Source organism: Cydia splendana, chromosome 9 (assembly GCF_910591565.1).
Source record: "Cydia splendana chromosome 9, ilCydSple1.2, whole genome shotgun sequence".
NCBI classification, from domain to species: Eukaryota; Metazoa; Arthropoda; class Insecta; order Lepidoptera; family Tortricidae; genus Cydia; species Cydia splendana.
In genome coordinates, this window is record NC_085968.1 from 11,514,804 (window position 1) to 11,540,688 (window position 25,885).

At 39.1% G+C, this 25,885-nt stretch overlaps 1 protein-coding gene across 2 annotated transcripts in view; it reads left to right on the forward strand.

The window, feature by feature from the left end:
- Window positions 1-23,628, forward strand: part of LOC134793546 (calcyphosin-like protein) — a 32,064-nt gene extending 8,436 nt beyond the window's left edge. The window contains exons 1-7 of one of the 2 annotated variants that reach the window (XM_063765156.1): window positions 6,733-6,894; window positions 9,555-9,708; window positions 18,747-18,843; window positions 19,373-19,453; window positions 21,948-22,072; window positions 22,645-22,729; window positions 23,103-23,628. In XM_063765156.1, the coding sequence (XP_063621226.1) occupies window positions 6,861-6,894; window positions 9,555-9,708; window positions 18,747-18,843; window positions 19,373-19,453; window positions 21,948-22,072; window positions 22,645-22,729; window positions 23,103-23,204 (678 nt within the window). In that variant the 5' untranslated portion in view covers window positions 6,733-6,860 and the 3' untranslated portion in view covers window positions 23,205-23,628. Of the gene's footprint in view, window positions 1-6,732; window positions 6,895-9,554; window positions 9,709-18,746; window positions 18,844-19,372; window positions 19,454-21,947; window positions 22,073-22,644; window positions 22,730-23,102 lie in introns of those variants that run through there. The other variant, XM_063765155.1, reaches the window with a different exon arrangement.
- Window positions 23,629-25,885: the final 2,257 nt, after the last annotated feature.

Here is a 25,885-nt window from a genome sequence, read left to right on the forward strand (position 1 = left end):
TCAAGGGTTTTACACACTTATAAAAGCTGTAACAGACGAGCGTACCGGACTGCTACCTTAGTCACAGTATAATAAATAGTACTAACGTACAGTATGGACACTCCCTGCCTCCCGTTGAAAGTGCCGCCCACCCGCTCTCGGTTACCTCTCAGTTACCGGCTGGCAAGGACGCGACGACGCGGTGCGCAGAGCGGAGGCCACGTAAAATATTAAACAAATATTTACAAATCCTTTTGTAATGGGCGTGTGTTGAGCTGTGTACGGTTGTTTAAGCTCTATAAACGACAAAACTAAAAGAAAGTTCCACAGATTCCCATTGTATGAATCAAGGCAAGTACATACCCAGTTATTTTTAAAGTGTTTTATGTTTTAGTAGAATACCAACTTACAATAGGTACTTATGTTTAGTATTTCTTTTACCCTATCTGTTTTAGACCTAAACCTATCAGATCACACTGAAAACAACACAATATCTATATCAACTATATGAAAAAAAATCATGTTTTCAACTTACGTAATATTTTCGTGGCCTGAATTTCCTTACAAAAATTTTGTTACTTCGTTTATACTGATTCAAAATAGGAAACTATTGTATAAATCGAGCTTAGATACCCACCTTACAGCATAATATGATTCTTATTTCTTCCTAATTCGCGCAATGAGGTCATCGAACTTGTCAACAAAATGGCGGGAACCCTAGCACGTCTTATCTCACTCACACAAGCATGGTACGCGTTCACCTACACGAGCTTAGACTGTGTGCGTAGGAACGCGTTTGTTTCATACATTCGGTCGCCAGTGTCCGGGGTGTGCCTTAAGTAGCTAACACACTATCGCACCGCACCAAGGTCATTGTGGGACGCACCCATAAGTAAGAGGGAGACAGCGATATCTCTTTCTCCCTCTTACTTATGGCCGCGTCCCACAATGACCTTGGTGCGGTGCGATAGTGTGTTAGCTACTTTAGTTCAGTCTAGTCCACGTCTAGTCCAGACTCCAGTCCGAGCCCGAGGCTTGTCCGATCGTATGGAAGTTGGTCCGCCGTACGTCCGTTAGGGACGCAGCTATAAGTGAGAGCGAAAAAGAGATATTCTGATCGGACCAAGATCGCGGTCCGATACGCCCGTTAGCCCCCATTCCCACGGGCGCTTTTACAACGCGCGTTAAAAAAGCGTTTGAATGACACAAATGAATACATGTGTATTTATTCACACTACAGCGGTGGCGCTTTTTATCAAGCGTTGTTGGATTTTCGACTTTTAAGCCTTGGTCGTTAAATCGAATTTAGAGTGCGGACCAGTGCGGACAGATTCATGCGCTTTTTTAACGCGCGTTGAAAAAGATCTCGTGCGTATGGCCCTGTTCGCACGGCAGCTTTTTCAACGCGCGTTGAAAAAGCGTTTGAATGACGCAAATGGATAAGGCCCCGTTCGCACGGCAGCTTTTTCAACGCGCGTTAAAAAAGCGTTTGAATGACACCAATGGATAACCATGTATGTATTCACACGAAGGCGGTTTTTAAGCGCGGCGCTTTTTTATCGAGCACTGTTCGATTTTCGGCGTTGAGCGTTGGCGTCAAATTGAATAGAGCATACGGAACTCCGTGTATCTGTTCTCACAAGCGTTAAAAAAGCGCCGGCGCTGCTGTCAGTTGGCTGTCAAGTGTCAATTTTTGGTGTCAATCGTCAAGATTATTATTAGTTTCACCTTAAAAATGTCAACTTATGCTTACAAATTCCTGAAATATTCAAGCTATATTCAAATAATACGTCGTAATAGCAAATAAAGTATGGCTTTGCTGAGATGCGTACGTGGCATTACGACTCACAAGTGATTTTTAAGCGTTCATATGAACACAAATATTGGAAACGGTAAAAAAGCGCCAACGTCGGGTTTTAACGCAACGCTTTTTAAGCTGTCGTGCGAATGGGGCCTAACCATGTATGTATTCACACGAAGGCGGTTTTTAAGCGCGGCGCTTTTTTATCGAGCACTGTTCGATTTTCGGCGTTGAGCGTTGGCGTCAAATTGAATAGAGCATACGGAACTCCGTGTATCTGTTCTCACAAGCGTTAAAAAAGCGCCGGCGCTGCTGTCAGTTGGCTGTCAAGTGTCAATTTTTGGTGTCAATCGTCAAGTTTATTATTAGTTTCACCTTAAAAATGTCAACTTATGCTTACAAATTCCTGAAATATTCAAACTATATTCAAATAATACGTCGTAATAGCAAATAAAGTATGGCTTTGCTGAGATGCGTACGTGGCAGTACGACTCACAAGTGATTTTTAAGCGTTCATATGAACACAAATATTGGAAACGGTAAAAAAGCGCCAACGTCGGGTTTTAACGCAACGCTTTTTAAGCTGTCGTGCGTATGGGGCCTATGAGGCATGAATCTAGGATATACCTGGATCTGGCATGAGTGGTGGGGGTAACTGACAGAACGGGATAGTCTTATGTATCTTTCAGTAGGAGTAGCAGAGAAAGCGGTATTATTGCTTGTCCTTGTCACAGTGTCACTTTTTGTTTGTTCCCCACCTTTTTATTAGTATGGAGAATGGTGGGCAACAAATGAATTCGACCAATCACAGTGTCGCATTTGCGTATGTTTTGTCCCTCACGGAGGCACGCGTATACCACTTCTATGCGATCCTACCTTCTATGGTATGAGGGCTTAGCCTAAGGCCAAGCGAGCACCACGACTTTTTGTCGCGCGATAATTTAGTCGCAGAAATGTAACGTATGTGTTTATATGGCAGTGCGCGCATATGCGACAAAAAAATCGCAGCGATTTTAAAATTGTGATTTGTCACATTTTTCCGCGACTGCTCGCGACGCGATTGTCGCAAAGTGAATTGCAGCATACGGAGTTCTATAGTTCTTAGGCTAAGCGCGCACCACGATTTTAGTTTTTGCGACACGATTTTAGAATCGCGCTGTAATATATCGCAGAAAATTCACTGCGCGCACTGCGATGAAAAAGTCGCGGTTTGTTCATTCTCAACATGGATTTCGTACCAGTCGTTTGTCATGAAACGTTGTCTTTAATATGTGATCGCTGTATGACTTTGAGTATTTATACCACAAAGGTGATCTCCTTCTATTTTCATAATTAAATGGTCAACATCTAGCGTCTTCAGCAGCAGGTTCCGACATGTTGACGCTTGGAGAGCGATATGCCGACTGAGGTCCGGGTGCGATTTTATTATCGCAGTGCGCGCGGGGCCATACAACTCCGTATGCCGCAATTCACTTTGCGACAATCGCGTCGCGAGCAATCGCGGAAAAATGTGACAAATCACAATTTTAATATCGCTGCGATTTTTTTGTCGCATATGCGTGCACTTCCATATAAACACATACGTTACATTTCTGCGACTAAATTATCGCGCGACAAAAAGTCGTGGTGCGGGCTTGGCCTTAGAGTTGATTTCTGTCTGATTTCTGTTTGCGGCCAGTGTCATGCAAGGGCCCAACGTTTTCTGTTCTCTTTCACGTCGCAGCAACTAGTATCATTTCTCTCTCCTCGCTCTTCTAAAAATGCCGTTTGTCAAAAAAGGACAACCATACTGTTGACAAGGTGGACTTCAAATCAAGTGTTGCCTTTCTTGATGCGCCCAGGCTGTGTATGTGTGCGTAAAAGCGTATATGTGTGCTCTTTTAGGGATGTGAAAAGTCGATTTTAATCATGTTATATATCGATAAACGCTACACAGCGGAACGAAATAGCGATTTATTGAAGCTTCAATATCTTCGTTAAACATAAACATAATTGAAATGCTAATGGATAATGATTATATTATAATATAATAATATAATTCAATTATTGCGGAACACCTATTTTAGGACGTATTCATGTATTTTAATTAAATATCTGAACTTTCCCTTGGTTCCCTGCTGGGGCGTGACTATAAAATTGTGATCTGATAACCACAATAAAGAATAAAAGCGTTTTTGGTAATTTTAGGTATCGTTAAGCCTTTGAAGTAAAATTAAAATTGCAAGAAATGTCGATAGTTTATCGATATGACTTTATCGACATGGCTACAGCAACGTGGGCCTCATTGTTAATCGTACACCACAGACCAACCCCTATAGACATAGCTTATAGGACGACTCGCGGCCTCCACTCGTGCGAGCAATAGCGCTTATAAAATATTTCACGCGCGCCGCTCCGATCAGTTGCGTCCAAATTCACGACCTGTTAACAGTGTGCGCGTGTTTACGAAAATAAATCGCAATTTATTCAAATCATGGGATTTTGCAGTGTGAAATGGTGTGGCAAGTCATCTAAGACTTCCAGTTATAAAACAGATGGAATAACATTCCACAGGTAAGTCAAAATCACTATTTTGTTGAAAATTATTTCTTGTCCGCGGGGTTCATTTTATACTGGTCAATATGGTTGTACTGAGCGGCAGTGAAGTAGCCCGTCCTTTTCCGTCAACTTGAAAATGCAATGTGCTATCCCTTTCACGTCAACAACTAGTGATGTGACGGTGATGGTTTTGTCAATTGCGGTAAATTCGTGCTTTCGCTCGAACCATATTGTACCATTTTAAGAAATGTAAAAGATAATTGTGATTCTCTTTCATTTTTAATTGAGAATAAATAAAATTGATCTGTAAAATCTATAGTTTTAATTAGGTAGTTGGTAGTTTATCTTAGTGGGTATATGTAGTATGTAGTTTAGTTTTTAGTTAGTAGTACCATTATTGAGGTAGCATCAAAATAAGAAAATGATCATATTTTAGCAGGTTTTCAGAGCAACGCCCATGTGACATTCTCCTAGTTGCAAGCGCCATTAGTTAGTAGTATAGTTTCCATAGGCTGCGTTTGCCACCAAAGTGTATTTTTGAAATTCATGATTGATTTATTAATAATAAATGAATGATGTAATTTTTTTTAAGAAGCCAGGTGAGCAGTTAGGTCACGAGATGGACCTGATGATGAACTTTGAAGAAGTGCAAGGGAACTCGGTGATGGTTTGTGATAGACACATGTTGTGTGGGTTTGTTAGAATCCTCTAGGTGAGCAGTACGGTGGGGGGGCACGAGATGGACCTGATGATGAACTTTGAAGAAGTGCGAGGGAACTCGGTGTTGGTTTGTGATAGACACATGTTGTGTGGGTTTATTAGAATCCTCTAGGTGAGCAGTAAGGTGGGGGGCCACGAGCTGGACCTGATGATGAACTTTGAAGAAGTGCGAGGGAAATCGGTGTTGGTTTGTGATAGACACATGTTGTGTGGGTTTATTAGAATCCTCTAGGTGAGCAGTAAGGTCTTGGGTCACGAGATGGACCTGATGATGAACTGAAATGGACTCCGACGAAATGTGAAATTTATTACACATTTATATTATTTTATATTTGTTTATGTTATTGCCGTAACCAAACTAATTTTACAGATGTGCTGGGATCATATACAAAATTGTCGCGTCGGTTTATTCGTAAACGTAGGTACTTAGATGCTTTAAATAGATTATGCATGGTTGTTTAGTATGAATTAGACTAGGAAAATAATACAGTATTTTTCATTAGCCTGCATGCATTGGTGTATAGCGGCTTTTGCCTTTGTGTCAGTGACGTGGTGCCTCAACGGTACTACTGTAGAAAACAGCGTTAATAAAAACTGAATATCTGAGAGACCGAGCTTTGCACAGCAAACATAAAAAATCTAAAATGCGCGCTTTCCTAGAGTTAAAACGCCTCGCCTCCGTAAACCCCCATATAGCAAATTTCATCGAAATCGTTACAGTTTTTCTTATGTTTACAATCTTAGCTCATTAATAATATGCAAAGTAACATTTTTAGATACATTTTTAAAGTACCTAATGAATGATTATATTGTATGAATATTCTGAAGTAATTAATCTGTGGACTTTATTGATAACAATTATTTTACCGCAACAGATTACGGTACCATTGGTACCAGTACCACTGCAAGTAATGAACATGTCCCATCCCTACGCTTACACGTGTCAGCGCGCCACGACCAATCGCAACGCCGGGAGCACCCCTCCCGCGCCTCACAGTTTGGTGATTTGCGTCGCGAACAAAATGGCCAATCTAATATTGGTTTCTAGTCGGGTGTTCTGTGATCGTACACTGAGGCCCCGTTCGCACGGCAGCTTTTTCAACGCGCGTTAAAAAAGCGTTTGAATGACACAAATGGATAACCATGTATGTATTCACACGAAGGCGGTTTTTAAGCGCGGCGCTTTTTTATCGAGCACTGTTCGATTTTCGGCGTTGAGCGTTGGCGTCAAATTGAATAGACCATACGGAACTCCGTGTATCTGTTCTCACAAGCGTTAAAAAAGCGCCGGCGCTGCTGTCAGTTGGCTGTCAAGTGTCAATTTTTGGTGTCAATCGTCAAGATTATTATTAGTTTCACCTTAAAAATGTCAACTTATGCTTACAAATTCCTGAAATATTCAAGCTATATTCAAATAATACGTCGTAATAGCAAATAAAGTATGGCTTTGCTGAGATGCGTACGTGGCAGTACGACTCACAAGTGATTTTTAAGCGTTCATATGAACACAAATATTGGAAACGGTAAAAAAGCGCCAACGTCGGGTTTTAACGCAACGCTTTTTAAGCTGTCGTGCGAATGGGGCCTAAACAAAAGTGGCAACAGTGACAGCTCGCTGAGACACCGTCTCTATATATTATAAGTCTATGGTGTCATGCCTGTCACTGTCAGTGTCAGCTGTCAGTCGGCTAGAGCGTCGTCGCCTAGGCGCGTACGAGACGCACTGCCCGCCAAGTTTCAGAAGAAAATGTTTATGTTTTGATTGTTTTGGCATTAGATACAGTTATCTTTGTGGTATCATAAAAACGACTGACTGTGAAATATGTATGCCGGTAAACTAAAGACGGATTCAAACAGTAAGTTCATTTATGCTCTTGGTTTTGTAGGTTATAAGTTATAAAACGATTGCAATATTTGTTTTTTTTTGCAGTTAAATTAAATGGTTTTATATCATTATGGGCTTATTTGCGTGCAGCTAATTCTGTTCAATTTCCGTTGCGGTAGTGATGTTATTCTACGGTTATTGTTGGTAATATAATCGATTTTTACGCCACAGCAAGTGAACTTGTAGGCCGTACGGGTGGATATCGATTATACCATGTTTTGTTACCCCGGCTACCGAAGTAGGCGGTAGTTATTATCATTTCATAAAATTATGTTTAATCAATCCCGTAGATTATGCATCATTGCATCAATATTATATTCTCATTCATTATACTTACCAAGTATCTATAATTAATTATATATGAATGCGGCAAGAGGAAAGAGTTTGCTTACATATTATTACTTGTTATTTATATTATTACTAAGAAAGCCATGAATAACTAAATCTATTTAATTGTATGCAGTAACACATAATAAGTAATAGTATTATCATACAGAACGGCCACGCACCGCCCCACCCTGACTCGCATTACCTTGCCCTGCGACTGGCCGCGACATGAATCTGGCGGACTTCTGGTGTCCTCTCAGCAAAGCGACTTGCCCACACATACACAATGGCGCGTGTACAGACGTGCCATACACACATATAAATGCAAATGATTTTTGATGTATGGTGTGTCCGCCCTGTGGCAGTAATTAACTAAGCACATAGTAACTAGGTACATCTGGTACCTACTGTGCATTGTTATACTTTTTTATAATGCTATAACATACCTATATATTAAATATGTATGTGTATATTAGGGGGCATCTTACACAGATCAACCTAGCCCCATACTAAGCAAAGCTTGTACTATGGGTGCTAGGCAACAATAAATTGTGTAAAAATATAAAGTCATTCCCATACACATTATGTGAGTAACAAATAATATTGCAAAAATTATGCAAACCAAAATAATACTCCACCACAGTCTGAAACTTATTGACCTGAAACCAAATACATATATACAGTTACAGAAAGCAGCTATACTTAATACTTGCAGAATCGTACGGAAGTTTCTGCAAGAGGATGAAAAAAATAATAATCTAACCTGATTGCACATATCATCTACTTGGCTCCGGCCCGTAGATAATATTAATTACCAGCTTAGGCTGAGAAAGAGAAATCTTGTAGAAAAATAATAATAATATAGTAGTGTATCTACTTGACATAAAACAAATTAAAATATTTGCATAGAAAGTAATTTCATCATTCTTAGAGTAAAAATTATGCAGTTCATGCATATCATGGATATGTGAGATCTTTAGTCAGGTAACATGGCATTTTGCTATGAGCTATGAGGATACACATAATATCATCATGACATCATGACATCATGTAGGTTGAATACTATTAGCACAAAAATGCTGCACCAGATCAAAATGCTTGCCCAGGGGGCCAGTCTGCCACATGACACACGACCTGCCCATCAGAATTTCAATTTATTTGTAAGACAAGCTTTCTATTTTTTTCAGGAATCAGGATGCTGCGTTCCATTGCTCTTTGATATGTAATAATTTTGTTTGAAGATTTTTTGTAAATTTCCATGTTTGACAGCCATGTGTAGGCATGGAAGTATGCAGGAGTACATAATTAAAATACTCAGATATATTATAACATGGCTGAATAATTTTCCTTTTTAACTCTATTGTCATGTTGCTTTGTATACTTGTAATCTTTGTAGCTGCAAAATTTGTCCAGGTTTGTCTCCAGGGTTGTTGGGTTGGTGGGTTGTTGTTTGTTATCTTATTTCTATCTCCAGTTTATTGCTATCAAAACTAAAACAAACCTAAAACAGATAAATCAAAACAATATTTTTTTACTAAAAGATAATAAATACAGATTTTTAAAATTATATTTTCTACCCAGCTTTCAATCACTTTAGTTGACGGTGCAAAAATGCAAAACTTACGCCTTGGAACCCGATTCTGTCTTTAATTTCTTGTTCGGAAATTTCTGGACCAAAAATGTCACTGTTGACTGCTGACAGATCAAATCCATAACAGTTTCAGAACAAGACATTAAAATCAGAACCGGGCTCTTGCGGTAATATACTCTGTCAAGCCACTTCCGTCAGTAGAAAAGAGCGGCAAATTAAAAAAATGTAGGCGCAAAGGGTTATCGTCCCATAGAAAAAAATCTATTTCGCGCTTTTATTTCTACTGACACACTTGTTTGACCGGCTATAAGTGAAAAGCCGTTGTTTAGATACAATAGCATATGCACGGTAGGTACTCTGCACTACACATTCGAAAAAGGGCTCATTTAGACGATGCGAGAACTCGCATGCGAGTTTCATTACATTGCGGGTTTTGGTTTGTCGGTTGAATTGGACGTAACCAACAGTCCGCAATGTAACTAAAATCGCATGCGAGTTCACGCGCCGTCTAAATCAGCCCTGAATCAGCCCACATATTTGAATTTGAAATCGGAAATCTGCCAAGAAACAACTTGTATATATGGGGTAAGGTAATGTTTAGTAAAAGGTCCCACTACATCGATTTTAGTAAGTGTACCTAGTAAAAAGCAAAATAGATCCATGTTTATACTCTTGATATTTTAAGACATGTGTAAAATTATTTGGTTGTACAGTAGCATGGCATCGTCCGCAATCGTCACCGTTCCGCGTCGAGGAGGAGTTGATGCAGAAGAGCGCACGAGCGCTCAGCACGATCACCGACCCTCTGGAGAGACTGCGTCTACTGTGCTTCACACGCGGCGCGTCGGGAATTATGGAACTGGGCAGGCGAGTACATCAACTAGAGATGCGCAAAACGCTTCACTGAGTTGAAAAGATTGATTCATATCTTTCGCTCGCGGTGATATGTATCACTCATTTCACTCAGTGGATCTGTAAGCCATATTGTTCACGAGTGAGTAGAGAGATTTGTCAATCAATCAGATACACACAGCCATAAGTGCGTGAGCATCAGAATGACTGACCAAAATGGCATATCCATGTTAGAGTACCATCAGCATTCACTACCTATTTGCTACTATTTACTACCTATGTTGACATATTTGCTACCTAAGTTTTAAAAAAGAAATTTATTTAATAAAGAGGGCAGTCATTCTGACGTCAGGATGACTGCCCACATTTATTATGTTGGGGTTTGACCCCCTAATTTGCAACTTTCTACGTACTATGATTTACTACGTATTTGCTGCCTACACATATCTTTTTTCCAGATTTTTTAGGCAAAAAATAAAGATTTTATAAGCCAATTTTTTTTTATTTATGTTTTAAATGGCAGGTCAATGTTAGAGTACCATCAGCATTCACTACCTATTTGCTACTATTTAATACCTATATTGATATATTTGCTACCTAAGTTTTAAAAAATAAATTTATGTAATAAAGAGGGCAGTCATTCTGACGGCAGGATGACTGCCCACATTTATTATGTTGGGGTTTGACCCCCTAATTTGCAACTTTCTACGTACTATGATTTACTACCTATTTGCTACCTACACATATCTTTTTTCCAGATTTTTTAGGCAAAAAATAAAGATTTTATAAGCCAATTTTTTTTATTTATGTTTTAAATGGCAGATCAATGTTAGAGTACCATCAGCATTCACTACCTATTTGCTACTATTTAATACCTAACATATTGATATATTTGCTACCTAAGTTTAAAAAAAGAAATTTATTTAATAAAGAGTGCAGTCATTGTGACGTCAGGATGACTGCCCACATTTATTATGTCGGGGTTGGACCCCTTAATTTGCAAATTTCAATGTACTATGATTTACTACCTATTTGCTACCTACACATATCTTTTTTCCGGATTTTTAAGGCAAAAAAATAAAGATTTTTTAAAGCAAAATTTTTTATAGTATTATTTTGTCAATAATCAACTTAAAAATAAATTATTTATTATTCAACCTAAATTAATACTCCTCTCCTCCGCTATCTTATTTTTTAGCATATATAATGCAATGCGCATAGAAACTTTTGCTGCTTTTCGTTATTCTTGTAGACAAGTCGTCAAAACATTGCCATTTAAGGCCCCTGCGGCAATGAGATTTATAGTGTCCAATACCACTAGGACCGCAAGGTGGTATGAATTCTATTTCAGACAATAGTGTGTAATCAAAGTCTTTCAGCTTCATCTTTGTTGGAAAATCAGAAATGAATATCTTTTTATCATCTCTTGGTTCGAACGCAATTATATCTTTTAAATTATAATCGACAGTTTTTGCGCCACTGCAACCATCCTTTCTGCAAGTTGACATATTGTATTCCGTCATTATTGATGCCTTTGCAGATTCACATAATGTCTCTTTATTAAAATCGAGAGGCAGTATTGCACATTTCCTTTTTACGTTGTTTGTACGGCAGTCCACATTTGTACATGATTCTTCTATGTCTGCGCTGTATATATTTTTATCAATCAAAATTCTTTCAAATATATATGTAACATTACATTCACAAGTGACGTAGGTTTTCCCGTCATCGTCAAATGTCAATATTTGTATTATAATAGTTTTTCAGAATCTCACCACGTTGTTTGTAAATATCATTTGTATTCTCATTGGCGGCAATCATCTTTATAGTCAATAGTCATCATCACTATTGCGTAAAGTTCTGCTGAATATATAATCGTCAACCACCCCAACAGCAACGGCTTGTGCGATTGAATCGAATGCACATGTATTCGAAATAATAGTGTCTTTACTTGCAAATCGTGTTATAGAACCATTTCTTAACAAAGGTATTTTCTGATTTATTATTTTTTCTTTTGCGATTCTTTTTCTCTTATCATCGTTTTTAACTAATCCTTTCCAATTTTCGATGAATGAAGGATTCTCAGCAAATATGGACTCTTCTTTTACTGCATCCAAAGTCCTATTCCTTTTTTTTTTCGGTAGTCTGAGGCAATTTTCACCGCTTTAGTGTTTTTTTCGGTTTACTAATATGTGGCCGAAAATTGTATGGCAAATTCACTACCCAAAATATTTTTCCCATAGTATAATTTGGCAAAACTATCAGATGGCAGACCAATGTTTCGCATATATAACATGTCGCAAATGATTATTTACAATATTATCGTATGGCAAAATATTTAGTTGGTCATGTTTCAAAATGTCTTTTATTGTTATGTCGAATGTATTGATAGCCATAAATTATTTTTCGCCTAATATTGTGAATAACGTACCTATCTCTGGGAGCAGATTCGTTTTTAGGGTCACCAAAAAAAAAAACCCTAACCTACCTATCTCTGGGAGCAGATTCATTTTAGGGTCATCAAAAAAAATAACCCTAACCTACCTATCTCTGGGAGCAGATTCGTTTTTAGGGTCACCAAAAAAAAAAACCCTAACCGACCTATCTCTGGGAGCAGTTTCGTTTTACGGGTCATAAAAAAAAAAACCATAACCTACCTATCTCTGGGAGCAATTTCGTTTTTAGGGTCTTAAAAAAAATAACCATAACCTACCTATCTCTGGGAGCAGTTTTGTTTTACGGGTCATAAAAAAAAATAACCATAACCTACCTATCTCTGGGAGCAATTTCGTTTTTAGGGTCTTAAAAAAAATAACCATAACCTACCTATCTCTGGGAGCAGTTTCGTTTTACGGGTCATAAAAAAATGCTAAATAAAATTGTGTTCAAATAAAATTTATGCTAAATAATAATATGCTAAGTATTGGTTTGCCAACTAAAAGTACTGCAATAAGTTGGTTGGGAAGTGAAATTAGGCGAAAAATATTTCGGCGAGATGGCAGTACACCGTTTTTTTCTCATTGCCTAGAGTTAATGAACTATGCACCGTTTTTAATTCTCCAGAAAGGAAGTCAAGATGTTTCATAATGAATTCATCGCTGCGATATCTGTCTGTCTTGGTATTTATTTGGCACATATGTCTTTTTAAGGTTTTGAAAAAACTCTCTACATTTGATGATGTAGGATTCAGTATTTTCGAATCATACGTCCACATCATTATGTTTGACCATAGTGGAAGCTGTCCCATTAGTTGAATCAAAGTATTAAGAAATTCGGGAAAGTAGTATAAATTGTCATGCGAATCTACGTCACCGTCCGTTAGTGTAATTATTAGTTTTTCAGCGTCAATAGCGTCATAAATCCATTTAGGCATTTTCGAAACAGATTGGCCTTTGTCAATATTTGTCGGTACATTCCAATTTAATATAGATTTTTCGTCGGAATGTTCTGTGATTTTACTGGTGTCTTCTATTTCAATTTCTGATTCATTTGTACGTTGAAAAGAAGCCAAACTTTTTAATCTGGTTTTCGCTTCTTCACATCTTGTCTTTTTGCCTTCACTATCAAGACCATCGTACTTATTTAGATACACTGTTATCATATCACAGATAATCTGCTTCACTTTGCTATAATCGTCGCACCTTTTCACTTCTTGAAGGCATTTAAAATAAAAAAAATTAGTTCGCTGATCTATGTGCTTGAAAGCTTGAAACTCGGCAAATTAAAGAGAATCTTTATGAAATGTTTTGTATCTATGCGAATGTAGCATTGATTAGGTGTTTGCTGTTTTGTTTCTAATTTGGTGTAGGATTCATTTACGTACTCATTTGTAGAATCACATTTTGTAAATGCTCTCACTGCAGCACCGATTAAAGCTGACGAATCATCTAAAACCACCTCGTTTGGAGTCTCATTGTTCAGATTTTTAATCCAAGCATGAAGCCAGTTGTATATCGCATCCATAATGTGATTATCGGATATCATCTGTGCTATGGGCACACTACGGTCATTGTGGACGGAAGCCATAACGCAAGAATATAAAAATATCGTTTTAGTTAACATGAGCTCCTTATTTATTCCAAAAGGCTTAAAGATGCTACCAGTGGCATCAATACTTAGTACAGTCCTTTCTAATTTTTTGTAGTCCTGAAAATATTTTTCTTGGTCTAACGTCCAGTAGTAAACGCAAAATGGCAAAACCGATATAAATCTAATGACATTTTCGAATTTGGGTAATTTAGACATTATCCACAAAGCCATGATTTGATTAGGGTCGTAATAGGCGGCTTTACGAGCTTCATACTTTATTTGCCTTAAAGCACCAACAGTTGGTATATGGGTTGGTTCTAGGTTACCACTGTCCATTATTGAATTGGTCAAACGATTACGGACTGTGATAGCTGAATCATATTTTAATTCCTCACTAAGTTCCTTACGTTTAATAGGTGGCAGTTTAATTTTCCTTTTGCGTAGATCATGTTTGAAATTCTGTTTAATGCCACGCACGGTGCAAACACATCGAGCAATTTTATCAGTGGGCCAATAAATTACGACTTATATGTTTGCTTGGCACTGCTTACAGGTACCATAACATCTTATATTATTCTCGTATTTGATTGAGTAATTAGAAAATATCCAACTGCACTCACCACGATCTTTCTTCCATATTTCTTCTCTAAGCATACCAGCCCACTGGTGCGTCGGCAGTGAAGTTCTGTAGCGAAAATCAGATAAAGTGCCCTTTGTTCGTTTACTACATTGTGAGATAGGTAAAATCTTGTGCCATTGATAAGTATCAATTACGAAATCAAATTCCTTCCAATCGCATGGAGTCTTTGTGACAATTTCTTCATCACCGCCGTCATTAAAATCAGATTCAGTAAAAGTATCGGAGTCAACATAGTCAAAAAAATAGTCATAATCTTTTTTCAACGATTGATATATGGCTTTTGCAAACATTCGATGCGATAATAATTCACTAATTTCTTCGAACACTGGGTCACATGGTGAAGGAAGGTCATTTTTATTTGCAAAATGTTTTTTAAACTGACAAATCACTTTTTTTTTGATCTTCTAATGTGACACGGCACTTTGTATGGTTAGCTCAGTTTAACGTTTTTAGGATTGTCTCGAATATAGTGTAGTTTTGTTCTATGGCAAGGAAGTCTTTGATGTAGCAACAATATACATGACAGGCATTCAGCCAATAAGAAACAAATTGAAGCTGATGGTGTTGCTACTTCAAATTAAATCCTAAATTTATGAAATAATATTATTAAATATTTAAATCAAAAACTTAATGTATAAATACAAAATAGGTTGAAATATGTTCAAATAACTAAATATGATTTATTTCTTTGAGTTATACTTACATATAAAATTATTCCATGAATTTCATTAGTTACTGTTATTTTGATTGTGTCATCCCAGGGATGGTTAGGCTTGAGATCATTTCCCGGTTGGTTTTCGCCCTGGATGGGCATCTTTTATACATAGAACAGTGAAGCGAAGTACATCATGCTCTGGTAGCATCGATCAGAGGCTTGGTTATGCAGTAGCCGCTGCATCCATGAGCTAGGGAGCTCATGCTGTTGTTATTTTGCCACAAACAGTAAGTAGAATATGATAATATATAGATGTCCTCAGGTGCAACTCCTTGTTGAATCTTTGTTTGATCATTTCGCTTTGTTTCCAGTCTGCTGGTAAAACAATGTGGTTGGGAGGGAGTATCAGAGCTGTGAGATGAGTCCACTCTAGGAATTTCCAGCTGGTGAGAAACTTAGATCATATAATGTCTCTTAGGTTAGCAGAGCACATGCTTCTAGTTATTAATCTTGAATTGTTTCTTTCAGGGCTTGTGGCTGGGGTTTTATGTTATTACGTATGTGAAATCAGTTCGCATATCAGAGTATGGAAGTCTGTCCATATTCCTAAAACTTCAAGTGTGTCTGGTGAGCAGTTCGCCATGAGAATTTCGCTCTTCTGCTGGATGGAGGAGACGTCACCTTCAAACTGAGACCTTAGTCCTTCGGTGTTGCTCTGCGGTATCGGGTCAGATTCCTGCTGCTGCAAATCGGCTCCGGCAAAGCGGAGGATGACACGTCGGGCTTGAACTGGTGGAACATTGTTATGAGGTTGGTGTACGCTTTCCTTCCATCCTAGAAGCATTTTCCAAATTTAAAGTTAAATAATTTAGTAGAATCATATGTGATGGCAAATGATAATTTAGGGACTAACAAATTTAGATAGGTCTGCTTGTAAATCATTTTAGAACCATTTCTGGCACGACCCAGCTCTATCGTATGACATTATTAATATAAGGTGCTTATGCTAGCTTAATGATTTACATGTAGAATAACTGCCCGTGTTCGAATTAGTAATAAATGATGTGTCACAAAATCTAACGTTTCATTTCATATCCTTTATTGCCCTGAATAGCTGATGGAAATAAGTTTAGCACCTGCTTGAGCTTTTGGTAAGATTTAGTTTTTATTTAATTTAGTAACTTTAATTGTCCGTGAGTTTCCTCTGGGAGAGCCCCTGCCGGGCAAGGAATATTTACGTGACACTAAAGACACTAAACGTTGCCGCCCCCTTTTCATAATAACACAGTAAATCAGCGCAATTAACGCAATTTAATGACAATGTTATCACTTCAGACAATCAATAAATAGGCAGAATCAATATTGTTAGTATAAACAACATTATTTGCGGTATTTGACGTCTGTCACTCACAACAGCAATACTACGTAAAATGTCTTGCGCATCGAAATCACAAAGGAAAACAACTGCACTGCGAACGTTTACGTTCTACGTCTTTTTTTTTTAATTTTAGGGTTGGCCGGACACCACCGTTATGAATCGGTAGTCGTCTAAGTAAATCGATATGAATTTTTCATTTTTCTTTTTATAAAAATAAGGAAAAGGTGGATAATTAACTGTAAATATGGATATATTTATCGACACCTAACAGACAACAAATTTGACACAGAAATAACATAAATAAACTTTAAAATAGATCCCCAGTTAGTTTAGATTTTGACGATGGGTGCGACCTACTCGGTCGGTGTATTAAATGCATTTACCTTGCGGGAAAACCATATGATTCTAGCTTTATTTAAATCTCAAATAAAAATACATTATACGTCACAATTCGATACCTCAGTCTACGTGCCATCCAATCGTAATCGCTTGCTGTGACAATCGATTTGCGTTAGTTACATCTCTATATACGTCAGTCATAATGTGTCAAATATCGCAAATAATGTTGTTTATACTACCTTCAAAGTGAGATACTGATTAAAGCTAATATTATATGGGTAGTACGCTAAAATAGTAAGATCGTGCAGAAATTACAAATAGCCTCAATTTATTAAAAACGAACGCATACAAAAATATTACTCTAACATTGATCTGCCATTTAAAACATAAATAAAAAAAAATGGCTTATAAAATCTTTATTTTTTGCCTAAAAAATCTGGAAAAAAGATATGTGTAGGTAGCAAATAGGTAGTAAATCATACTACGTAGAAAGTTGCAAATTAGGGGGTCAAACCCCAACATAATAAATGTGGGCAGTCATCCTGACGTCAGAATGACTGCCCTCTTTATTAAATAAATTTCTTCTTCATAGGTAGTAAATAGTAGCAAATAGGTAGTGAATGCTGATGGTACTCTAACATTGATACTTACGCCATTTTGGTCAGTCATTCTGATGCTCACCATAAGTGCGACCAAGATGGAGAATCACGCGATACGATCCCACCATTTTTTCCCGACACCCTCCGAATCCTTCCGAATCGCTCCGAAACCTGGGAACCTACCGCGAACCACGTTCGACGTGTTGCCTCTCTGTCGCACTTATAAAATCGTACGTAAGTATGACTGGGAGGCAACACGTCGAACGTGGCTCGCGGTAGGCCCTCTGTTCGCATTGTCTCACTCGCTCGTCACGCTCGGCCGGCTCATTCGAATCATGAGTGGGAAAGAGCAAGCAAGGAACACTGAGATAGATGAGTTACTGAGCGAAATGAGCGAGTTGAATCTGCACTGAGTTGAAGAGTGAGTGAGTTCAGTCAAATGATACAGTTCATTTAAATCACTCACTCGTGAACGACACATATCTAACATCAACTAAGTAAATTTTGTGGAGCCTGTGCAAACTGAGTGAACTCTCGAGCGGGATGTGCAACGGGAGGCATCTTAGTCGTCCCGTAATCTCCACCGGAGCCTGCTCCATCTATGTCACCCGTGGACTCCTGGGGTACAGTCGCCATCAGATATATCGGAGCGGCCAAGGTGTTCACAATATCTGAACACGCGCTCTAACGCCCTGACAATAGAGGCGTGTTCCGATATTTGTGAGCACCTTGGCCGCTCCGATATATCTAATGGCGACTGTACCTAGCCTCATGATTAGCCTACCCGTTTTTAAACCTAGCATATTTTCTACATAGCCAGCAAAACTGGTTTTTGATGGCAGCCTGGTGTAATCGGATCCTCTTAACATTTAAAGTTCTGCTCTCCATACCCAGTTGTAAAATCTTAATTTAGCCTTGGGTCTTAACCCCTCGAGTCCCACGGATAGATGCGACATCACGTCGGCAGAAGGGTTACCTCCAGAGTCCCACGGACACGACTTCATACAATACCTCTGGGACTTGTTGACGTCTATTACTGGGACTGGAGGGGTTAATGTATGAGCAACCCCGTTTGAATAAATCCATAGTCTAATAAAACAAGGTCTTCTCTTCCCAGAGTGACACAAGCCTACGTCACAATAACATTGCCACTTTATATAGCGCTATCGTATATTATCATAAAGCGCTGTCGCATGATGACGTAGGCTTGTGTCAGTCGCGTGGTCGGAAGAGAGTACCAGGCGGAGTATATTATTATATATACCATGAATAAATCAGATTTTTTAACTTTATATTAACTACATATCGACTACAGCAATAGCAGATGCGTTTAATCATCTTAAATCCTTATTCATCTTAGTTCTAAATTAAATTACAGCTTCAAACATTATTAATAGAAAAAAAACTTCACAGGATTTTCCGAAAAATGGATGACGACGGAAGCAAAGAACTTAACAAGGACGAGTTTTTGACGGGCATCAAACACACTGGACTGGACATAAGCCACGAGGTAATCCACGTTAATGTTAATTATATGTATGTTTTCTGTAGCTTAGTGTGGTGAAGTTTTAACATAATTGGTCCTATTTCATGAGAATCATGAGTCTCATGAAACAAGGGATTGTGTCTATGACGTTCGGATATTAAGGCGTATCCTGATTAGTAAATTTTTCGCCAATCTGATTAAATTGCCCGATCGAATTAGGAGGTGCGGACGCAAATGGCAATTTGGCTCGCTGATTCGATTGCCCGAACAAATCAGGAGGTGCGGACACAAAAATCCCAATTTTCGAAGCTAGTATCTATGGAATGCTAGGATTTGTACGTGCGTTTGTTTATGGTTCTAAAATTGGTGATTAAATTGTGTACGTGTGGACGCTAGACGAGATTGGCGCCAATTATTTTCCTGATTTAATCGACCGATTTGATCAAGCCCGTCTGCATACCACTTTACACAGTGTTCTTCTTTCACTCATTTCTTTCATATTATGGTATGTGTTATGTGGCGTTGAATGTATATTGTTTGCCTACTTTTCCAGGATGCAGAGAAATTGTTCGCGCATTTCGACCCCACCAACAGCGGTACTATTAGTGTCGATGAATTCATCAAACAAATTCGTGTATGTATGAAATTGTTCTTTGCAAAATTACTTTTTTAGTTTTGATTTTTTTTTACCCTCGCCGGAAAGAGCGCTTACATACTAATTAATTGGGTCAAAGTTTAGTAATAGGTCCCACTTTGTCGATTCTAGTTCCAGAGTTACTACGGGCAGTTTAGTTAAAACTGGTAAAACTTACCAAAACAGATTATGACTCTAGAATCTGTGATTTTTATAGCAAGGCTTAAATTACCAATATAAGCACGTTTTTAGGGCCTGAAAGTTTAGTAGTAGTAGGTAGTAATCACTTTATTGAACAAAACACATAAAAATACATTAATTGAAGTACAAAGGCGAACTTATCCCTATACTATTATAAGGGATCTCTAAGGGGAAGTCCAGGGTCCCACTTTGTCGACACCTAAATAAAACGAAGATATCCTATTTCTAGCCCAAAGCAATTTTAGTCGGTGTTATTTGCTATTGATAATCGATCGTTATTTCGTTTAGGATTCAAACGATTGATTATCGATTATGTAGTAATTTTCATGTGTTTAAACAGTTACTTTATTCATCATCACCATCATCATATCAGCCAGAGGACGTCCACTGCTGGACATAGGCCTCCCCCAAAGAGTGCCACAATGACCGGTCTTGCGCGACCCGCATCCAGCGGACTCCCGCGACCTTTATCAGGTCATCAGTCCACCTTGTGGGGGGTCTACCCACGCTGCGCCTTCCGGTACGTGGTCGCCACTCGAGAACCCCAATGGCCATCGGTTCTACGGGCAATGTGCCCCGCCCACTGCCACTTAAGTTTAGCGATTCTGAGGCCTACATCGGTTACTTTGGTTCTGCTGCGGATGGCCTCATTTCTGATGCGATCACGCAGAGAGACTCCCAGCATAGCCCTCTCCATTGCCCTTTGGGTGACTGAGTCTTCTTATGCGGCACACAGTAAGCGGCCACGTTTCTGTTCCATATGTCATCACTGGCAACACACACTGGTCGAAGACTTTCGTCTCGAGACACTGCGGAATATTGGACAAAAAGATGTGCCGTAGCTTCCCAAACGCTGCCCAACCGAGTCGGATTCGTCGATTAACCTCTTTCTCGAAGTAGGACCTACCTAACTGGACAGTCTGTCCTAGGTATATATAATCGTCTACAACTTCAAGTGTAAAGTCTCCGATTGTAACGGGAGTTGGTTCTACATGGGCATTTGACATGATCTTCGTCTTGTCCATGTTCATCCTCAGACCAACTCGCTCGGAAGCTTTACTGAGGTCATCGAGCATCATACTCAAATCCTCCGTGGTCTCAGCCAAGACTACTTACTATATCGTCCGCAAACCGAAGGTGAGCGATATACTCGCCGTTTATGTTGATGCCAAGCCTTCTCCAATCCAAAGTCTTGGAAATATCCTCAAATGTAGCGGTAAACAGTTTAGGAGAAATAACATCCCCTTTCCTGAGTCCCCGCTGCAACGGAATAGGTTTCGAGTTCTGGTCCTGGAATTGGACTGACATAGTAGCGTTCTCTTACAAACACTTCAGCACTTCGATATAGCGGTAATCCACTTGGCACCTCTAGTGAGATTGTAGTACAGCCCAGGTTTCGATCGAATCGAAGGCTTTCTCGTAGTCCATAAACGCTAAGCAGAGAGCGGATAAGCGGAGCGGACCTGACGGAGAGTATGGATGTGGTCTACGGTACTAAAGCCTCTTCGGAAACCGGCTTGTTCAGGAGGCTGGAAGTCATCTAGCCTGCGTGCCTGACGGTTCGTAATGACTTTTGAAAACAACTTGTAGACATGGCTCAGAAGTGAGATGGGTCGGTAATTCTTGAGTAGGGCATTGTCACCCTTTTTGAAGAACAAAACCACCACACCTCTGTTCCATGCCTTAGGCGTTCTCCCTTCGAGTAAGACGGAGTCGAACAACTTCTGAAGGGCCATAAGGACCGGTTTACCGGGTGGTACCGGTGGCCTTCAGAAGTTCGGCTGTGATTCCGTCTTCACCGGGTGCCTTGTTATTTTTTAGCTGTTTGAGAGCCAATCTAATTTCGTACAGGCTGATGTCCGGGATGTCTTCGGTATAATGTCGGGTGAGTCTGGCTCTAGGGTCTTCCGCCAGACCAACTTCGGGACCGTTAGCTGATGTGTATAGCTGTCCATAAAAGCTCTCAATCTCACTCAGAAGCTCGGGGTCTGGATGAAACGATTCTACTATCCCAATAGACAGATCTCGTGCGAAAACTTTAGAGCCCTTATTCCGCTGAATGGCCTCTTCAATACGATTTGTATTAAATTGGCGCAGATCAAGGGTAAGGGACTTAGAGATTACTTTATTACCTGTCCATTATCGAGCGATATGAGCGCATTGGAAATGCCCTGGTGCAAAATGTATCAATGTAGCAATGTGGCAAAGGACTTTTAATGTGATATTTGTGACCTCTGCGGGTGGGAGGCATCTAGCTAACTTCTGTGTGAAATAATTTTACTCGTTTTTTCAGCCTCCGATGTCTGAAGGCCGCCATGCTATAATCGACCGGGCGTTCAGGAAGCTGGATAAACATGGAGCAGGGGTCATTACCACCGAGGATCTCCGTGGCGTTTACTCGGTCGCTTCAAACCCGAGGTACTTACTGCTAACCCGTTTAAGAAGATTCTGTTACAAGGGACACATATGATCTCATTTAACCAAACCATTGACTAAATGTAAATGTTGACAGTGGTCGGCTCGATGCCATGCTCACTTTCAATTTATATTCATTTAGCACAAATTTCGCGCCAGATCTTATTATTCGACCTGTGGTCAGGCGTGGCTCACTCCGCGATTTCGTCGCTTCGCAACAAGTAGCTACAAGTACATCCGTCCCACACCAATTCTGGTGGCTAGCCATAGGCCGCGCGTGGCGCCGTCGCCACCTAGCGGTCATATCTGTCCTAATAGTAACAGACGCGTTTTGTTAGAGAGTGAATCTTCTGTACCTAGTGCTATTATTTATTCTGTGCTGTGGTTTGCAACGCTTAATTATTTGCATTCGTTTTATTTTCTTAACATTAACCAATACATTAGCTGTCCTATTATTTAATTTTATCCTAAAAACAAAATAATTAGTCATTTTCTAGTAATTTGAATTGCATGAAGAATATAAAGTAAATTATTAGAGAGATTGGGGTATCTAATGATAACTCATTTAATTTCAGGTACCAGAGTGGTGAAGAGAGTGAAGAACTGCTCATTGGAAAATTCCTAGCTAACTTTGAGAGCGAGGGCACCGATGGTGGCAAGGTGGGTACAAAATAATTGTGATTGAAGTGCAGGGAAGTCTTTACCTCGTTCAAGTTCGACTACTACTAGGTGGAGCATATATGACAACTCGCGTTCACTTCACGTGTGACTGCAGGGTAAGTTTAGCTGTACGGATATAATGGTCGTTTTTGTCTACGTGACAGCGTGATAAAACGGTGTCCGTCACTTTCTATCCCGCTTAGTTAAAAAGTGTCAGTTCCTTTATCACGTGGATAAATGTGGATAAAGCGATCCACGATAGGCCTGCTGGCCTTCACATTGAGGCCTGTTTACACATTTATTTGTTTCTGTGCTTGGGATCTTTTAAAGTGGGGTCTTTTAAAGTAAAACAATTTTTATGTCCTGTCATCAGGTAACACTTGAGGAGTTCATGAACTACTACAGCGGCATCAGCGTGTCCATCGACAACGACTGCTACTTTGATCTCTTAATGCGACAGGCTTACAATCTCTAGATATCAGGCCAGAAGCATGGCCCTATAATACCATGGACTTTAACGTCGCCAAGACAAAACTGATTTCAAGACACGCCGATTTTTCTCACATGCACACGCACACATGTACAACTCAGGCCGAACGGTCATTGGCTCAATCTCAATAAGCGGGTATGTGTGCCTGTGAAATCGGCATGTCATGAAGTCATACTCCGTTTTAGCGACGTCGTGTTCTTGCATTTTTCGTCCATGGCCAAGTCTTTGTTTGCCAAATGTTTCATACCATTTGGACAAAGAGGACACGCACATACACGCTTATTTTAAGGCTTTTGTCGAGCACTCGATCACTATGCTTTATTCATGATATTATTAATGGTAAAAATGTGTATTTAACAAGTTCACGATGTTTGAAACATGCTGTTTCCTATTAATTAAATATTTTCAATGTAATATAATGTTTTATTAATCGTATCCGAGGGATCTCTTATTTTACATATACATGTGGGACTCCTATTTTAGGATTCAAAGAAATAATTAAATAACTATTGCTGCTGACTGTATGTGGCGAACCTTTTTCGGTTGCTTACCTCCGCCTGCGAAGCAGGCCGCTAAGTCAACAATACATCACGTCGGGGTCACCAGTTGTGGGACTCCTATTTTAGGATTCAAAGAAATAATTAATCACGTAAAATTAAAGCGTATTAATATTTATTCTGACATTACAAGAATCAACATTCGACAATTCAAGTGACACCTACTTATGTATTGTTGACTTAGCGGCCTGCTTCGCAGGCGGAGGTAAGCAACCGAAAAAGGTTCGCCACATCCAGTCAGCAGCAATAGTTGCTAAGCGGGTGAGGTGTGCAATATGAAATTGACGCGACTTTATTGTTAAGAGAATAAGAGCGCGTCAAGGTAATTTTGAACACCTCGCCCGCTTAGCAACTTCTTCTGCTGACTGTACTATTTCCTATATATTGTTCAAAAGAGACTGCATGCAGTTTCTGGACATTAATTTTTGAAAGTTGATGTTTAATTTCTGACCATTTTGCTGACAGAATGTATTTCAAATGTGACTTATCTGACATTTAGAATATTCCTGTTTATAAATTCATAAATTAGACGCTTTGTAAATATTATTATTCTTTATATAATATTTTTGATCTATTTGATTTACCGAAGACCCAAAATCAAGCAAGATGTGTCGAGCATTGAATGCAATGGTACAAAGCTTCATATGCCTGCTCCAGGTACTGATTCGTGTATTCATGACCGTGTTGCTAATGGCAGAGAATCTCATAAAGATGGTGCTCCAAACGTTGTACAATTTCGTATCGTTTCTGCTCCAAATGCTGTCACTTGTGCCTATATGCTTAGTGTTTCTAGTCACGTCCAAGTTAAAATGCTTGTTATGCGGTTCCGGTGGGGGTATATGCCCTGTGAACAGAGGTTCAGGTGACTGTATTATGACGGCATTAGCTTTCGCACTTCTCTTCTTCATATTTCGATGGACCGGATTTCTGGACAAGATATTCTACAATATCGGCTACGCTAAAATCGCTAGTGGTAAATCTAGGTCTAATAGACTTGCCGATGACTTGCCAGTCGGGAACCTTGCGCTTGACGTTGAAGAACCCGAGGCGGGGACTGGAGTGATGTTCCTGGACAACGAGAATATGTTACGCGAATACGAGGAGACCGAAACAGAGCCTTCAACTACAGAGCTACCTTCTTCTTTGACACCCACACTTACTTCAAAGCATACGTTACGTAAGCTCAAATTGCGCACTGATCGTACGATTCCAAACAATATAAGCACCACTGTTATGTACTATCTGCTTTAACAAAATGATGATAATTGATCATAATTTAAAATAATAAAGGAAATTCATTGCTGACTGTAAGTATTTACATTGTAGAGTAGACGTTAATTAGGAGACACGTGTGTAATTCAAAGTTGGCAAAACATTAAGCTTAATACTCCGGATAATAACTGAAATCTCATGTGGATACCTATTGTTAAGATATGTATAGAATCTTATTTTTTAAGCAAAGTATGGATAATTGCTCACTAATCGGACATCTCTAGCAAATAGTAGGTTACATAATAGCTGTAAAGGTATGCTAAGATTGCTAAGTAATTACCGAATGAAAGTAAAAAAAACCCAATTTAAAATTTGTTGTCTGAAATTTAGAAATACGAAACGTAAAAATGTTCCCGAGACAACTACTTTTGATACAATGTCTATAAAAGATGGTAGGTAACTGAATGTAAATAAAAATCTTAGCAAAATAGGGGTCTGTGACCCTATCAGGACCTAAAAAGCTCGTAGGTACCTACCTGATTCTAAATAGAAATAACATAAAACATTCCAAATAAGAAAAAACTAGGTAAGTGTTGTTACATTTTATCCTTTTTTAGGACACTTTAAATGTCGAAATATTTTTTAAATTTTGTCGTACATACTTAATAGTAGAAGAGCCGGCCGCAAAATTTCTAACCGACTTGATACCACGATGAAATGCACAATGGTTTCCCATAAAAGTGACGCTAAGTCCGAATTCAATAGTCTGCCACGGCCACGGCGGAACTTGCCGAAAGTACGAAAAAGAAGGCCACTTCCGGTGCGAAAAAAGGGGACTGATTTAACCCATCTGATACCGAAATAATAGTTATGGCAGCACTTAGAAATTTACATGTA